The sequence below is a fragment of the Myotis myotis genome, unplaced genomic scaffold (assembly GCF_014108235.1).
Source record: "Myotis myotis isolate mMyoMyo1 unplaced genomic scaffold, mMyoMyo1.p scaffold_m19_p_21, whole genome shotgun sequence".
Classification (NCBI taxonomy): Eukaryota; Metazoa; Chordata; class Mammalia; order Chiroptera; family Vespertilionidae; genus Myotis; species Myotis myotis.
This window is the reverse complement of record NW_023416326.1, coordinates 2,512,547-2,530,979: the sequence shown is the minus strand read 5'-3', so window position 1 is coordinate 2,530,979 and position 18,433 is coordinate 2,512,547. Positions and strand designations below refer to the sequence as shown.

Here is an 18,433-nt window from a genome sequence, read left to right as displayed (position 1 = left end):
AGCCCACGTGATCGTGTGCATTAATTTGGACTAAAAGCCGAAGGTAGGGAGAAGCTTAGCGATTGTGCTTCTGTGTGATACTCAGTCCCAGTGTGGTGACGGGTGAAGAATAAGAAAAGGGATGCTTAGGAAATGAAGGCCATAATTTTATTTTCTTTATCTTACGTCCTTTTTTCTTTCTTTTTTTTTTTGACTTTATGCTTGAGCACAGGCTTTCTAAGTGTTTTCAGGGTTAGATGTTGCTTTTCCTGTGTGTGTGTGAGAGAGACATGGTTTTATAGGGTTCTACGATATAAGCTTTTATATGTAACTTGATCCGACTCCATCCCTTCAATGCACCCCTTCCTTTGAAGTTTTTCTTTTTTTTTCTCAAGTTGCCTCCCTTTTACGAACACCTGGTTCAGGCTCGAGGGCCCTTTTCTTGGATCTGTAACTTAGACCCCACCCCCCTTTCTGGGGCTTATGTAAGCCAGCTGCCTGGGTTTTACTGACACAGCGTGCTACAGCGCACCTGCTTTGTTCTCTGTGTGGTGTCTGATGTTCTCGAAGGCAATAAAACTTTATTTTTAACCACTTTTGCATTTTTATTTATTTTGCCTTTGTTTAAAATTCCATGTATGATAAAATTCAGCAAAATGATAGAGTACACACAGCACACGTGCAGAGGATCTTGCTGGTGGGCAGTTAGGTTTTTCTGATCAGAGTCACTTGTCCCAGTGTTTCGGGATGGGATGGTAACTTGCTGTCAAGCAAGCTTTTTAGTAAGCGCTAGATGCTTGGATATTTCTTGGTATATTTAGTCTCCTGGGCACCTTCTTTTTTTCTGCAGAGTATTGGGGCATTGTGTTTTTTTAAAATAGCTTGAATTATCAGTTTCCCTCCCAGACTTTAGGGACACTGACTCCCAGAAATGTATAGTTTTGGGACTTAAGCTATATGTTCACGGTCCTATATCCCCAGTAATGTCTATTATATCAAATATAACCTTTCATTTCCTATAATAGTTTTTGATTATCACATGTCAGTTTATGGAGGAAATAGAGATTCTAGAGATTAACTCTAGTCACTTGTTTACTTTCCAGGATCATAGAAGGATCCAAAGTCCGCACACTATTTATTTACACAATTACTTTCCCATATGTTGTTCATGAACATAAAACTCAAATACAGAGAAATGTCCAAGTGAATCTGAAAACTGTTCTTGTGAATTTCACATCAAAGGGTGGTGATTAATGGTCAGGAAGTGCGGACATGGAGGAAGGACAAAAATGGGACATGAAAATGCCTGCTTTCGCTACATTTCATTTTCTTCTTTTTTAAAATCCTAACCCAAGGATATGTTTTTATTGATTTTTTTAGATTGGAGGCGGGGCGGGGAGAGAGAGAGACATCCATGTGAGAGAGAAACATTGATCAGTTGCCTCCTTTTCAAACCCCAATAGGGAATCGAACCCAAGACCCTTCCATGTACAGGATGATGCTCCAACCCACTGAGCCACACCAGCCCTGGTGTAGATTTCATTTTCACAGTTTCAGTCTTTCCAACTTGTAACAAGGGCTCCTTCCCCTGAACCTGGGTTAACCAATGTTACTAACATAACCTCACTGGGAAACGTGCTGCTGGGTCCCCCGCCGTCCCTGCCCTTCACGCAGCCCGCTGTCCACACCGCCGGCCTTCGCCCAGGCCAGAGCCCGTGGAGTCGGGGTCCAGGAGGCAGCCTGAGGGACAGATTTGGTTTTGTATCCCAAGCCAGCCAGCTGCTCGTGTTAACTTTTAAATTTAGTGCCAGGCCCTCTAACATTTTTTATTTTTGTCCATTAGATTTTTAGTGCATTTTAGGAGCTTATGACTGTTACGTGTCCTGACTGGCAATGAAACCAACCTTTCGGTACATGGGAGGGACGCCCGACCAACTGAGCCACACCGGCCAGGCTCAACCCGTTTTTTGGGGCATTTAGTTCTCTGTCCACCCATATACATGCTCCCTGCTCCGTTTGCTTGTTTAATTTGGAGTAATGCTTCAGCGTCTACTTAAAATCACTCCGCTGACAGAAGGAGGAGTTGGATTTAGTAGATCATATTTATCAGGAGCTCCTTGCTTTGACTATGTAGCCAGCAGCAGTGGCCACTGCCGAGGATTAACCCGGTGGGCGTGGATGCTGCCTGAGATATTCCGAAACCGGCCTTTTTGCTCATCAGTTTCATTGCAGTGCCCATCGGAAGAGGCGGAACCATGCTTAGAGTTGTCAAATGATTGTCCCCACTGGTAGCTAAGCTGTGACGAGGGATGAAAGCAAGGTTCTCTCAGTCCTTGCGCTCTGTTCTTGGCCATGGCGTGCGTGGCGCAGCCGGGGAAATGGCGCTCTTTCTGCCCCTGGGGCAGCATACCCAGAAGTCACTCACAGAAGCATGAGTGGCTGTTTATATTTTCACTTTATTCATTTGTCCAGCAAATAGGTATGGACCAACCACTGCGCGCCAACATCTGCAGGCGGGTACAGCTTGTTACACCTTAGGGCACAGAGATCACCGTTTTTGGCCAGTTCTTTAGGTTGGACTCTGATGGGCCCTTGGATTTACTTTGGATCTGGATGATGAAGAGCGCTCCAGGAGGGAGCCTTCGGTACTGTCCGCAGCCCCGAAGTTTCCAGAGGCTTGTCGATCCCACTGCAGTGGGACCCGTGTTTGTACAGCAGAGCTTCCTGCAGACTCCTCACGGGCCTGTGCACATCGTCGGAATTGCCTTTCCGCTTTCAGGCCACACCCGCGTTCTGTCCTAAGTTCAAGTGACGCTGGTGGAGAAGACGAGCAGGCAGAGATGAAAGCTCCCCCAATGGCTCTTTCTAGCACCTTCATGTTCCCAGCCACGGGAATCTGTAGAAATCCTGACAGGCAGGCTTGTAGACGTTCTCCCTTTAGTTTCGCGTCTTTTAACATCTGAATTCGATGCTTAAACTTTCTCAGGAAATGTGACAAGTTTTTTTGTCAGACTCAGCAACTGGCAGCTGTTTTGTGAAGTTTTATAGTTCTGCATAACTGTCTGGTAATTTCTACTGAAGCATGGAGCGTAGTATCTTTCATCTCGGGTAAAAACTGCTGTTTGGATTTTAACCCTGCTGTCCTGGCTTCTGTGCGCCTGCTTGCTTACACAATAGGGCAGTTGCCTCAGTTTCCAGATTAGAGCGGGACCTGGAAACTCACACCCCCCCCCCCATTATGTCACCAGCCCACATCACAGAAGCTCTTCTCCTGTGTCCGAGGACCAGAACCACAAAATTACTTTCCTTAACTCAGTGGCTCCGGGAACTGAAACTATAGAACCTTTAAAGATTGTTAACTTTGCTCAATTCTGCTTCTGTAAAACTGCTTTCCCAAGATAATTCCACATTCCAGTGTCTAGCACAGCGGTTCTCAACCTGTGGGTCGTGACCTCTTTGGGGGTCGAACGACCCTTTCACAGGGGTCGCCTAAGATCATTGGAAAACACAGATCTAATTACATATTGTTTTTGTGATTAATCACGATGCTTTAATGATGTTCAATTTGTAACAGTGAAATTGGGGGTCACCACAACATGTATTAAAGGGTCACGGCATTAGGAAGGTTGAGAACCACTGGTCTGGCAGGATGTGGTTTTTGCCTTTATAAGATGGCTACTACTCTCACTCAGGCACTACGAGATTTGGAGAGCATTTGCCCCCTCGTAGTCCCGGCTTTGAAATAAATGTGGCTCCTTAATTCGACTTCTTGAGGCGTCCTTGTGTGATTTGCGGGGTACACTGCAACACTACTTGCACGGGTCTGTGTTCACATCTGTCGCACACCCTGAAGGGAAGAGCAGAGCTGTCCCGCTGGTTTTCGGGTTTTCCCTGGGCTTGTCTAGAATAGCCCTCCAGGAGTCAGAATCTAAAGCCGGGTTTGCCAGGCCCCTGACAGCCTTCAACATGAAGCAGGAGTTATTTCACCAGCAGAAATGGGCGTCTTCAGGAATGGCAGCGGAGTGGCATTTGGGACACGGTAGCTGTGACGAACCACAGGCATGTCTAGAGGACAAGGAGAGGAGCCTTTACCGAGAAAGGGGGGCGGGGGGCTGGGCGGGAGCGCTTTCAGCACAAGCCCCTGGGGGAGAGCATGTGGGTGGCAGTGGGAGAGGGCCCCTCCCCAGGGCTAAAGGTGAGGGCCTTTAGCGTTTCACACCTCCTAACCTTTAGTTTCTCCTGGTTCGGAAGTAATGGGTTTATTCAGCTTTTGAGTGATCATTCTGTGATGAGTCAGGTGTAACTTCATTCGTTATCTAATAGTAGAGATAAGTCATTTTATGGACTTACTAGTATACTACCTGCTTATCGATGCAGATACATTCAGCTACATGTCCTTGGTAGGAAGAACGAGGGAGAACGGGGTGCGGGGAGAGCACCTCAGCCCTGGTGGTGGCTTGCACCTGTCGCATGTCTTCGCATCCCTGGAGGAGGGAGTGGGGTCCGGTCCTCCCTGCGTTGGTCTCCATCCCTCTCTGTGCTTCAGCGTGAGTGGTTGGCCTGTAAATGCTCGGCATTTATTTCCGCTTCTGCTCACCGAAGGGCCAGCTGTCTTTCCCTGTGCTGGAGACACACCCTGCGGTTCTGGATCAGATGTGACTTCCCCCTAGTCTCTGACAGTGCCATTTGACGGTTCTTTAGAGGCCAGATTCTAGTTTCATTGCTATCCATCAACAATTTTGCTTGTGGTTTATATCTCTGGACTGTTCTGACTTAAAATTAGATGAAATCTTTATTAAATTAAAATATTTGGATGAATGGCATGTGTTTTGGTTATTTAAATTCAGTCACTAGTGTTTCCTTTTTGAAGGAAAGTTATTGTTTGCTCAGAATTTCGTTTTCCTTTGAGGACAGCAGGTGATTAGGAACCCGTTTTACTTTCCTTTGAGCTCCCAAAGCAGGAGTTAGCCCGGCTCGAAGGAGCGATCTCAGAATGAAGGTGCCAGTGCCGCCTGCCTGGCCTTCTCCTTCGCTTTGCCCCACCTTGTGCAGCAAATGAAGTTTCTTGACTTGAAAGCGGAACTCAATTTCAGTGTCTCTTCCAGGACTAATGAATGGCAGACACGTTTATCTGTTTTAGTTCATAGAGGCTACCCATGATCCTAAGGGGCGTTGCCAGCATTTAAAACCAGCAGTAATGTGGCCCCTACTTTGCTAGCAAGCTTGCAGGAGTCTTTGGCTTCCCAGTAGCATGGCCGTTTCGGGCGCCAGCGCAGCATACCTGCCTGTGGGCACTTGCAGTTGACACGTCCACGTTGGTTTCAGTGCAGGTGCTAGTAGCTGATTACCTCATTAGTCGCCTGGAATAATCAGGTCTGAGGATCAGGTGGACATACACACTGCTATCATAAATTAAAAAAATCTTTATTGTTGAAAGTATTACTTATGTCCTCTTCTTCCCCCCATGACCCTGTGAGCACCCCCCCCCCCCTCCAGGTCCTCACCACCCCATTGTCTGTGTCCATGGGTCATGCATATATGCATACAAGTCCTTTGGTTGGTCTCTTTCCCCCTTCCCTCAACAGTTTATTTAAAGGAAAATGTTTTAATAAAAAAAAATTTAGCATGAAAATTATCGAAACCAATGCACTAAAGATAGATAGCTTTTAAAGTGTCTTAAGTATTTCAGTGTCATCTACTGAGTAAATAGTTGATAAAATTCAACATTCAGCACATTTTCTTGTATATATCACAAGCTTGGTAATGAGTTGAGATTTGTTATTCAATTTTTAAGATATTTTAATCACTCTTAAATAAAAAAATCTCATCTTTGTAAATGGGATTATTTATTTTCCCTGAATATTTTAAAGGCAATTAATGTCAAGTATTTGTGGTTTTTAATGCAAAGTTATGTTGTTTACATCTTTCTAATCTGAGGTTATGTATTACTCATTTTGAGACTGTTTAAGGGGGAAAAGATTGACTTGATTTAAAAATGATGACATTTCTGAGATGTTAAAATTGTCAGCAATTACACAAATCATTGGATATTTGAGAAATACTGCATGCTCATAACTGCTGTATGGTAAGAATTTTTAATTCATTTTCCACCTAAGATTTCTATTTCCCACATCATGACCAACAGTATAAAAAATAAGGAAAGGTGTTTTGTTTTTACATTCTTAGGATTGATCAGAGCATGTTTGGTAGAGTGACTGATTGAAAGACAAATAGATGTGAAATTTATAAAGAAACTTTAATGTCATATATCATTTTTTATTGTTTTAAAGGAGGGTGCGTCGGCCCGTAAGACTCAGACTCCTGCGGCACAGCCAGTGCCAAGACCAGGTAAAAACAAGATCTTTCCCTCCAAATGATCACAAGAGTGATCATGCTTTCCAGGACCTGAAACGTTACTTCAGATACTTCTAAAGCGATCTTACAGAACATTTACTTGACAGTAGGATAGTTGAGGAGTTAAAGAAAATTTTAAGTAAATGATTTTAAATGTTTCAGAAAAATGTTTTAAAAAGCAGAGTATATGTAGCACCCCTCACCAATTCCTTGTTTGAGTTCCGTGATGGTGCATGTGGATGTGATTTCCCACCTCCCCTAATCATAGAGCAGAAAACCATAATTTTAATAGATTGGTGTACACAGCTTTGATGCTTAGGACTTCAGATGTCTGCGTTATTTAGCACATAAGGTTCTGTAATCATTTTTTTAAAATGTGTTAAGGAAAGGTAGGGACTGTACCTGGCGAGGCCCACGTGTTCCAGTGGACTAAGAGGCACAGGCCTTTGCTCAGCTGAGCTTGCACCCGGCCAGCCCTTCCCTCTTCACCAGGGGAAACTCTCGCACATACCACTGTCCCTCGCCCTCTTTCTGGTGCACGCCGCAGTCCCGGCCCCCAGCTGTCCCTCCTGCCTTCACTCCCAGGGTCTCGGAGATGGGTCGGCCGCCTCTGGCTCGTTTACCTCTCATTGCTCGTGAGAGACTGACAGCCCTCTGTGTGTGTCAGAGTCCCACGCGGCCCAGGCATCCACTTCATCACCTACATGTGGGTCGCAGTACCTCACCCGTAGTTTTAAGTTGATGTTCTGGTGATTTTCCAGTTTGTGTCTCCTGTTCAGACATCTCTTCCGAGGTCTGGCATCCTACATTAACTGGCTAACATTTGGGTTTGCCACAGGCGTCTTAAAACTGATGGAAAACCTTTGTTCCCTGATATTTTCCCCCGATGGCTGACTTCACCCTTCCTGCTTCGTGCATAAAGGGCACCACCATCAACTCTGTTTCTTAAGCCAGAACCTTCTTAGGAGGTATTCATTCCTCACATCGGCTGCTCTGCCAAGGGCCATTGGATATTTATTACCTCATTCGCTGGCCACACAGAATGATCCACTTAAACATTAGCTGCGATATCTGGTCAGACATTTAATGAACTCACCCCTCTAAGCCTCGGCAGGGCCAGACCACATGATTCCTTGGGCCTCCCAGGGCCCCCGGCTGGCTGTCCCCCGCTGCCTCTCAGCAGTGTGCCTCTGGGGTTCGTCCGTGGCTGGGATTTCTGGTCCCCACAGAGCATGTGCAGGCGGAGCGGGCAGTGCTGCTCGGCCTCCCCGGGTGTGGCTTCAGCATTTACTCAGAGGACCCTGGACGGGGAATTTCAGAACCAGCCCTCATCCTGCCCCCCCCCCAGACTTGAAGTAGCAGCAGTGCAGGCTGGTTAACAGCCGCGACTGAGCTAGTCATCTATAATCACAAATAATTCTCAGACTTTACTTGCCTTTTAAGCTTGAAAATAATGTGATTTTTATAAGATTCAGAAGTTTGCTTTTTATTTTTCTTTCAACAGTTTCTCAAGCAAGACCTCCTCCTAATCAGAAGAAAGGTAAGATTCTGCAAATGATTCTAAATGTATTTTATAAAGTGAATGTGAATAAGCGAGATAACAAAGCTGGGCTGGTATTCTGCCTGCGCACTTGTATCGAATGTGTGTGTTCGGTATCTATTCGGATTAGTAGGTGCATAGGTCATACTGACTGTTAATTTTTTTTATTGATTTCAGAGAGGAGGGGGGGGGGAGAGAGAGAGAGAGAGAGAGAGAGAGAGAGAGAGAGAGAGAGAGAGAGAATATATGAAAGAATCATGGATCGGCTGCCTCCTGCATGCCCCACACTGGAGATTGAGCCCACGACCCGGGCATGTGCCCTGACCAGGAGTCTAACCGTGACCTCCTGGTTTATAGGTTGACGCTCACCCACTGAGCCACGCCGGCCGGCTGATTGTTAAATATTTTGAATATTGCTGCTGACTTAAAGTGACTTTTAGGTCAAAAGAGTGAAAATTATACATTTACAAGCTTTTGATTGGGAAAGCAATTATAATTCCTTTTCATAGTAATAACATGTTTACTACCTTTAAAAATGTTGTCTTTGCAGGTTCTCGCACACCCATTATCATAATCCCTGCCGCTACCACCTCTTTAATAACCATGCTGAATGCAAAGGACCTGCTGCAGGACCTGAAGTAAGGGATTTGTTCAGCTCTCTGTTCACCGAGTGTGCAGACAGTGTGAATTAGCAGTTACCATTCTGTAGTTCTTATTTGGAGAATACCAAATTTCAATTTCTGCTATACCGGTAGTCTGAAATATAATTTTCAAAATAGGATATAGTCTTTCATATTTGGATCCTTCCATTCACTGTGAGAATGACAGTAATATTTTATAATTTGAATGGGGTTACGTTTAAAATTCTTGTTAAATATTTTTAGTTGTAACTAGGAAAATATATTCACTCAGTCACATATCTATGGGAGGAGTGTGAGTGAATGCTCTATCTTTCTTAGTAAAATAACGATGAATGACAGTTCTTAGAGAAGGAAAAAGAAGTAACCTCACCTCCAAAACAGAATTCAGACTGCTTCTAATTAAAAGCCAGAAGCAAAATGAGCTGTGGTACTTGCTGATTTTAGGTTTTACCAACTGCAGAATTGACTTTTATATGCCTGCGACTTAAATTAGACGTACAACAATCCGTGTAACCTGGCATTACAAGTTTAACCATTCATTAAGTATTTTTTCCTTATACCTTTGAATGAAATTTTCAATGATCTTTCCATTAACAGTATGGAATAAAGGAGTTTTTGAATTGAATTTATTGGGGCAACATTGGTTAATAAAATTACAGGTTTTAAGGGTACAGAAGGAACATTTATGTTTTGTATTTTATATTTTATTGGGCTTGTATAGTGAAGTTGGCTGTTCTCACCGTGTGTGGATTACTCTGGTAATCTACCATCCCTCACATTATCAACAGTTGGGTGAATAAGAAATAGAATCATTTTCGTCCACTTCTTGACATAGCTCTGATAGTATGAGATGGTTAGACCCACGTGAACATGGTTTTGATTAACTACCTTTTAAAAATGTGTTGTTTTTATTTGAGTATGCGCCTGCTTTTCACCTTCTAATCAGTGTGCGAGAATGGGTCGTGCATCGTCTATTCTCTGTGAAATAGGAAACGCTCTATTTCTTGGTTCTGTTTGGTGCGGGCTCCGTGTCTTGCCGTCCGGCACCCAGTCTTTCCAGGCATGTTGTGATTTCCTCCGAGAAAGGGACTCGTTGTCTTGTTTTTCTTTGTGTCTCTACTGTTTGAAACAGTTGTTGCCTAACCACGGGCGCTGAGTAAGTGTTAAGGAAGGAGGGAGACGCACCGAGGACATGGGAGCGTGGTAGCCTCTGCATCTGACACTGTGCTCGCTGTGAATTTATTAGCGGACTCATCTCTGGGTTTAAGCTCCTTCTCAATACCTCAATACCTGTCAGTCATGCCTGCACCTGTGACTGGATCAGTTCCCAGCAGGGTCGTCATACTTGGGGTGGGCTTTTTGCACTTACTGTATTTGGCTCTTTACAGTCTTTTCTAGCTCTTTTGTTTTTATGATCTGTGAATTTGGTATTTACGGTTCTCATAATTTTTAGTAATTGACAACTGTACTTTTATAAATGTGTCTGCATGGTTACAGAAAATTTACAGTAAGTTTTTGAAGTGTTACAAAGGAAATTCTGCCTTTAATTTTTCATTTTCTGAGTCTTTTGGTGCCTCTCTGCATATATTACAGATCTAATACTTACATATTATTTTATAATAGAAGGCAGCGAATAGTGCAAAGAAAACCACGCGGTGAATTTTAGTATCTTTCTCCTTCGTCGTGTTGCAAAGAAGCCCACAGTCCAACAGCCACATTCCCAGGGCTGACCAGGCCTAATGGTCCTCCCAAGTTTGGAACACTCCCTTCATTGTTTAACACCTCATTGCAGCTGACATGTCCCCTACAGCGTGAGTCAGCTGGAGGCTTGGCTGTGTAATTAATGCATAATTGAAACCTCCTCCACACAATTACAGGACTGGCTGTAACCCATAGCTCATGTTGGCGTGGATTCTTCAATTTTTAGCCCTACAGTAAGTAAAAGAGACAGACAAAGTAAAATCCACCATAACTTTAACACCCTAAATAGCAAAATTAATGCTGTAAATGGAAGTAATTATAAAGCACATTGTACATTGATCAGCATGATTTTGAGAAATGCTTGGGTGGGACTGGAACTGTGTTCAAAATAATCTGATTGGAAGGCATTCACGATTCTGGCCGAGATGTAGCTTCTCAGGGCAGAGTTCCAGAGAGGAGCGATGGCTGGGGAGGGGCCCCAGGGGCTCGCCTGGCTCAGCACGTGGGTTGTGGGGGAAGAAACCAGGCAGAAAGGGGGAGTGGGGCCCAGCAGCACTGCAGCGTGACTCAGCCGCTGTGGAGCCGGCCGGAGGTGCTGGTTTCTCTTTCCCTGGAAGACATCCCACTGCCTCCAGCTTCCACTGTTGATGACGGCAAGTCAGCTGTTCGTCCTCGAAGGAAGGCGGCTTTATCTGGTGGTTTTAAAGATCAGTTTACAGTTGTTCATCTGCTCTCCCTCGCCATAGATTTCTTTATATCCCGCTCTGGGAGTCATTAGACTTAAATCGGAGGCTTGTCATCGGTTCTGGTTCTTCTTAGATATTGCCTTTCCCCTGTTTTGTCCTCTTCCTTCTGGGACTTAAGTGAGCTCTACTTCAGACCTCTCATTTTCCATGTCTCTTTTTTCAAAAATGTTTTATTCATTTTAGAGAGGAAGGAAGAGGGAGAAATAGAAACATCGATACATTTTTTTTTTTCATTTTTTAAAAATTAAGCAATGATCTTTGGTCAGTGCATCAAAGAAGTCCTTCGTTGTCTTTTGATGGTTGTTTCATTCATGACACCTCATTTCCTTGTGTGTTTTTTAGGGTTTATTTAATGTTTTTCATTGTTTTCACTTGCTCATTTCCTGGGAACTGTTTCTCTGGAGATTCTCTGACTGACGGAGGAAGGTGGGCACTCGGGGGAGGTTTGCACCCGGCGTCTGCGAGGCACCACTTTACACTCCGTGAGGGCTTCACATCCAGACATTCGTTTATCGCATTTTTTAAATTTCAACTTTTGTTATTTAAGAAAAAGGAAAACTAACCTAACTTACCTAGTTATATCTCATTTGCATTATATTCTTTATTTTTTTGTTGAGTTTATTGGGGTGACATTGGCTAATAATGTATTGGTTTCATGCTATAATATATCATGTGTATATTGTATTGTGTGTTCACACCCCAAGTCAAGTCTCCTTCCATCTCTGTTTACCGCCTCCCCCCCTAACCCTCTACCTCCCCTCCCCCTCCCCCCTCCGGCAGTCCCCATACTGTTGTCTGTGTCCATGAGCCTGTCTTTCTGTTTTTTCTTTAATCCCTTCACCCTCCTCACCCAGCCCCCAACCCCAACCCTGTCCCCTCTGACAGCCGTCAGTCTGTCCACTGTGTGAGTTCAGTTGTTCATTAGCTCCCCCTGTCAGCGGGCTCATATGGCACCAGTCCTTCTCTGCCTGCCGTATCTCACGGAGCATAATCCTCTGCGGGTGCATTTCATTCTTGGACAATATTACTTGTCGATCCTTGCAGCACGAAATGGGTGAATCAGTGGACATCATTCTCCAAATGATGTGTATCCATCCACCGCCTTGGTTGTGCGGTTCTGGTTGTATTCGTTAGAATGCTTTTAGTTGTAAGTGGTAAAAACCAACTCAAAGTAGCGTTACCAAAGAATAATTCATTGGCGCAACGTCACTGAAAGCGTGGCTCTGGGCACAGCTGGCTCAGCGCTGGAGCGATGTCATCAGGAGCCGGTCCCTCGTCTCTCGGGCAGCTCTCCCCCTCAGGGACACATGATAGCAGAAGCTTGAGGCCAGCAATCACTGTGCGAAGACAGTGCGTTTCCCAGTAATTCCCCCAAACCCCGGGGTTAGGGCTCGCAGGCGGGGCTGGGAGAACGTTTATTCTGAGCCATCACTGTGCTCGGGGCTGTTACTCTTGATTCGGTCCAAGAGGGGTCTAGTGGGCAATGGTGAGATTGCCTCCCCTGGCAATGGCCATGGTGTTGGTTACGACTGGGGGTGAGGGGCGGGGAAAAGGGCGGGCGGTGGGCTTATTGCTGGTTTACCCTAAAGTCAAACTTCCCTCCTGAGCGCCCTGGCTTTATGGGGGAGAAACTTCTGTGCGGTGCCCTGCCCGCAGAAGCTGGGCTTTGTTCCCTATTCCAGGAACCCGGTGAAGTGCAGTAGAAAGCAGAGCTTGAGTCTAACTATTTACCAGCACCTTCAGTGGAGAGAATCTGCACTGTGTTAACTTCCTGCGCTCACTGCTTTCCCGCCGGTGCAGTAACCTCACTCCCATATTTGTCTGTACACCAATAAATGTGCCCATAGGTCGGAAAATGTAGTTTCCCAAAGGAATCCATAGGCCGTAAAGTGACTATCTGGGCAACAGTTTTAGATGACGCGGCATTCTTGACTTTCCCAGCAGATGTGACGTGACGTGGAACAGCCAGCTCACCAGTGCAGCTCAGCACTGTCAGTCACCACGTACCGACAGCCTTCAGGTCACAACAGTAGCATCGCTGGATGGCGAAGCCAGTGTGTGGGGTTAACATTTTCAGAGGATTCTAGCAAGTGCAAGTTCTCATGTGTCCCCTCCCCCGTGTCTCCCTGAACTGTAGAAGCAGAAGGACCCACACTGAGTGCGCTGATGGCACCACCCCCTACAGTGGCAGGGCGCACCAGAGCGAGGAAAATGTGCCAATAGACTTAGGAGATGTGTGTATATTTTTTAAAAGATTGTTGTGAAGCGCTTGGCGATCACTACCAAGCCTAGAGCTGGCAACAGCGCTGCAGACGGCTGCAGTACTTTTGAGAATAGGGTTGATGGAACAGTAGAGAATTGACCTACACAGATTTGCTCCTTTACTCCAGTAAGTTGCAGCAGTATTTACTAAAACAGGCAATGGGCATACACAGATTGAATTTTCTTACTTTAAAATTTGCAAAGCAGCCCTGAAACTGGATGGCAGTTCCCTGATTTTGCAGAGGCATACACCGTGACGGGCGGTTTGTGAAGTTCTTGGCTGGGCTGAGTCACCTGTCCGGGAGGCAGCCTCGCCAGCCACGTCACCTTCAGTTGAAGCCACCTTTCCGTTTACAATTCAGTCTCCCTAATGGCGCCTGGGAAATCAGGATCAGTGCGGTTTTCTGTGTAGCCGGGGAGATGCTGGGTGCGGTGAACAGACATTGTGTGTGAGAGAGGCACACCCATGCTGACTTACGGCTGAAGCCAGCTTTCGCTCCACTCGACATGCAGGGGGAAGAAAGACCCTTGCTCTTCAAGCATCACCTGGACATGCAGAACAGGTGTATTTTAAAAACCAGTGTTTTTGGTTTAAAGCTCAGTATTTAAAAAATCACTTCAAAATAGGACTTCTTTTTTTATTTTTTATTTTTATCACATTGAACCTTTTGTCCTTTTCTCTTCTCTGTGTTTTCAAAGATTTGTCCCATCAGACGAGAAGAAGAAACAGGGCTGCCAGCGAGAAAACGAGACGCTGATACAGAGAAGGAAAGACCAGATGCAGCCGGGGGGCACTGCGCTCAGCGTCACGGTTCCCTACAGAGTCGTAGACCAGCCCCTGAAACTCATGCCTCAGGACTGGTGAGATATCTGTATTTCCTACCTGGCCCGTCATTCCTGGGATCGTGGATTTTATCATGAGGTATAAATAGAACCTGTTTGTGAAGCCGTTGCTAATGCCTAATTTGGTCATCATTAATATAGTCCAGTGCCCGGCTGGTGTGGCTCAGTGGTTGAGTGTTGGCCAGTAAACCAGGAGTTCAGGATTGGATTCCCTGTCAGGGCACATGCCTGGGTTGTGGGCTTGATCACCAGTAAGGGGCGAACAGGAGGCAGCCCATCAATGATTCTCTTTTTTCATTGATGTTTCTATCTCTCTTTCCCTTTCCCTTCTTCTCTGAGATTAATAAAAATATATTTAAAAAATATATAGTCCAGTGATACCTAATCAAACCTATGTTTTAGGTAGCTACACTTTATTTCACTTAAAAGAAGAAACACTAACTTCTGGAAAACTTAGTAAAAATTCTTTCCACCCGTCCATTGGTTCTGGATCAGCTTTTAGAGTAGAGCTTTAAGCAGACTAATGTTGTGAAGGCCTATGTTTTAGATTTTAGATTTGGAAAATTCAGATTTCCTGGCAGGAAACGGTAAGTGAAGGCATTGCTACATTTATTACAAGGGAGTAATTTAATAAAAAGAAGAACGCGATCACCCTGGTTTAGCTCTTTTATTATGTTGAAGTGTTCTTTAATAAAATACTGAGCTATGTGTAATATAGAGACTGTAACCGAAGATACAGGAATTAATCTTAAATTACTTTGTTAATCTAAGCTGGAGTGAAAATACAAAGTCCAAGAGTGCATCTCATCTCTGTGACAGGGAGCACTTGCTGCATCGGTGCAGTGGATGAACTCTCCCTTCAGAGTGTTTGCTGGTCTCAGACATGGGAGGTCAAGCTGCTGGCAGTGTCAGTGTGTTCACCATCTACTAAAGCACAGAGGGTTCCTGTGTGACAGTTCTCCCCATAGCCAGCCAGGCACACCGAGCACACAGGAAGGGAAGGAGAAGAGGTTTCATGTGTATCAAGGCTAAGGCGTGCAGGAAGTAGGAATGTTACCTGTTTGCATATATGTGTGGAGCTATTGCAGGGAGGGAGCCCAGCAGCGTGCACAGGTGCCAGGTCTGCGTCTCAGAACGCCTCCCGCGTGTGACTGTTCACTGGGTTCCTCGCCACTGGCGCCGTAGCCTGGGGGTAGCATCCCTTCCCCCTTTCACCTGTCCTTCCAGGAGTTCCCTGGGGCGAGTCTTCCTCTTGTCCTGCTGCCCAGGGGGACCTGGCAGGGGTCGGGGGCTCTGGCCAGCAGACTCCCTGAGGTGGCAGGCGCCAGAGCTCCCAGCTGCTGCAGGGGCACGTCGCCTGGTCAGAGCAGGGGCCGTGTGTGGTGCTCCGTGAGTGGGTGGGTGTGGCCGATGCAGCTCAGGCCCCTTGAAAGCGGGCATTTTCCATTTAAGATATAATTTCCGTCTTGGAGATTTTGAGCAGGTTAAGAATTGTTAGCTGTGGTTTTTCACAGTAACGGATCCTTCTTGTAGGTTTCTTACTTGAATAGAAAGTTTGCTGTTTCCGTGGATGTATAGAGTGATCTGTGGGCCTCAGGGCATTCCCAGGACCCTCTCCAGGAGGCGTGAGGTCACGTGATGGCACTGAATGCTGTTCTCATGACTTATCAGTCCTCACACGGGACAGGAGCACACTCAGTACACAAGATTCATCATCTCTCTCCCCCGCTCCTCCTCCTCCTCCCTCTCCCTCCCCCTCCCCCTGCTTCTGGCCTGCCCCCACACTGTGTTTCCTCCTCCCTAAATGGGCAAGGATGGTGGCACTCACCTCGGGGGCTGTTTAGAAGATGCAGTGAGTTAATGTAAGTCACGTGTCAGCTGCCGAGACCAGCACTGCACAGGGTAAAGGCACGAGGAAACCTCACCAATGTGAGCGTTAGGACTTTGTTCCCGCCTCTTAGTGGTGGGCTTAAACGGTTTATGGCAGTTGTATTTATTATAATTTCTCAATTTAATTACATTGTTTTTTATTTTTAAATATATTTTTATTGATTTTAGAGACGAGGGGTGGAGGGAGGGAGAGGAAGAGAGAGAGAAACAAGCATCAGTGATGAGAGAGACTTACTGATCGGCTGCTGGGGCTTGAGCCCACAACCCGGGGCATGTTCCCTGACCGGGAGTCAAACTGTGACCTCCTAGTTCATAAATCGATGCTTAACCACTGAGCCATGCCAGCTGGGCTAATTACTGTTTAAAGTAATGGAATGTGAGGGCCTAGAAGGAGATTTGTTCTTTTTTTGGGAAAAGAAACTTAAATGGTTGGTAAAACAAGTTGCTTTAAGGAAAACTTACAGATGTGTGGTGAGTGAAACAGTTTTAAAACAGTTGCAAAGTGTAAGAAAAGTCTAGCTGGTTTCTGTACTGAGGTTACTTTCACATAATCAGAATTTAAAAATAAGGCCTTGGAGCTTTATGAAATGGCTGGTGAATTACTATAATGTCTGGTGTTTTTAATTTAAGTGAATGATGTTTGTTTGAATGTTAAATGTTTTCCTTTTAAAACCAGCTTTTTTGATTAATTGATCAGCTACTGTTTCCTGCCGCATTGGAAAAGTGGCCCTTTCTGTCCTTGCTAGGAGGGCCGAGAGAAAAGGCTAAAAGATCGCCTAAGGTTGTGCATGTAATTAATTACATGTAAGAGACTTGGGTGCAGGACCCAGGCAGGGTACCAGTAGGGGCGGAAGTATTCCGGTGAAAGGCTGTGGCCGTGTGCTGTGAGCCTCAGATGCACAGCAATGACAGCTCGTGTCCGCCTGTTCTCTGACTCTCCCCCCTCTTCTGTTTACAGGGACCGGGTCGTGGCCGTTTTCGTGCAGGGTCCTGCGTGGCAGTTCAAAGGGTGGCCATGGCTCTTGCCTGATGGATCACCAGTTGACATATTTGCTAAAAGTAAGATTCTGCTTTGTACTGCGAATCTAGCATCGGAATGCTCTGGCTTTATGTAGGAGGAAGAGCCCTCTGTGTCTCTGCAGATGAGAATTGTCTGTCAAATGATCCTTATCAAGTCACATACATGTTAATGTTTAAGCACCTGTGGAATATTTTAAAGCCTTTTTTTGAACATCACACACGTCCTCCGACATTAATAATTACTTTCTAGACTGCTTTAAAATCAGTCGTATTGTTGCTGGTCCATACATTTTAATGAAAACCGAGGGCCAGTTTATATCTGTGTTGTAAGGCTCCCTGCCTAGAGTGCGCGCTCCCTGGTGGAGGGGCCTCCTCTGCTGGGTCACTGTGGGCCGCACAGGACAGAGCGCGAGGGGGAGGCATTCCACACGTCAGTTAAATATGGGCTTCTCCCCTCAGAGACCAGTCATTGGCCCTTAAGAAGTAGATGAGTTGAGCTGGCTTTTTTTGCTGGTAGGGATATTTCAATTATTTAAATCCGAGTACCCAGTGAAGTTAGTGGCGTACTAGAATTACTTTATAAAAAGCATTCTCACGAAACATGTTTATTAAAAATGACAACTTTTTCATGAGTGTAGATTGTGCTGCTGTGCAATCAGCTTATTGTCAGCAGCCTCTGCTTTTGTTGGTGGGTCCACCATTCTTCCAGGCTAAAGTGGCACCCGGGGGAGACGTACTCACGTGATGAATTCTATCATTTCCACCACGAAGGTCGCTTTCTCTGCTATTCCTGAAACTTGAGTCATGCGCAGAGTTGATAAGTAAAGCTAAAAGGTACAGAGAGAGGGAGAATTTTAGTGAAAGGACGTCAGTGAACAGGAACGCTGTGCTTTACTTTACGGCTTGTGTGCTTGGGGAATAGTATGTAAAAAGTTATTAGAATGTGTCCAGATGTCACTGCCCTCTCAATTTCATGAACCCTTTTTGGTCCAACCTCGAGGCTGACTCGACAGACCAGGTGCTAGGAGCAGGTCCAACGTCGAGCAATAAGAACATTAAAAAGTTCAACATTCAATCCCGTCAATTAATTTGGACCAGGCTGTTTGAATTCCAAAAATAACATTGGGCCACAAAGGGTTAAAGAATAAGGGTTTCATTGTCATTTTGTTCAGGTTTAGTTTCTGAAATTTAGGTGCGAGCTTAGTAATGAGCAATTCCACGAATTGATCTCTTTCTCTTCATCCTTTACTGACTCCTTTCTGTTAGCGTTTGAAGTGAAAGCCTCTTGCCCCTTCTGTCCTAAAACCAACAGAACAAAATAAACCCTTCCCTTGACCTTGCCTGTCCTTCTGGCTCCTGCCTTTCAGCTTTTACAGCCAGGCTTCTGAAGGCGTTCTCTCTACTAACTCACTGTCTTCATTTTCCATCCCATTCTCAGTCTACTGTAGCCTCACTTT

The 18,433-nt window shown here is 45.4% G+C and overlaps 1 protein-coding gene across 1 annotated transcript in view; it reads left to right on the top strand.

Annotated features, from left to right (window-relative positions):
• CDC73 (cell division cycle 73) overlaps window positions 1-18,433 on the top strand; it is a 62,299-nt gene that overhangs the window by 36,613 nt on the left and 7,253 nt on the right. Inside the window, exons 11-15 of the mRNA XM_036354499.1 lie at window positions 6,270-6,327; window positions 7,838-7,873; window positions 8,424-8,511; window positions 13,923-14,084; window positions 16,915-17,015. Of these exons, the coding sequence (XP_036210392.1) occupies window positions 6,270-6,327; window positions 7,838-7,873; window positions 8,424-8,511; window positions 13,923-14,084; window positions 16,915-17,015 (445 nt within the window). The remainder of the gene's footprint in view (window positions 1-6,269; window positions 6,328-7,837; window positions 7,874-8,423; window positions 8,512-13,922; window positions 14,085-16,914; window positions 17,016-18,433) is intronic.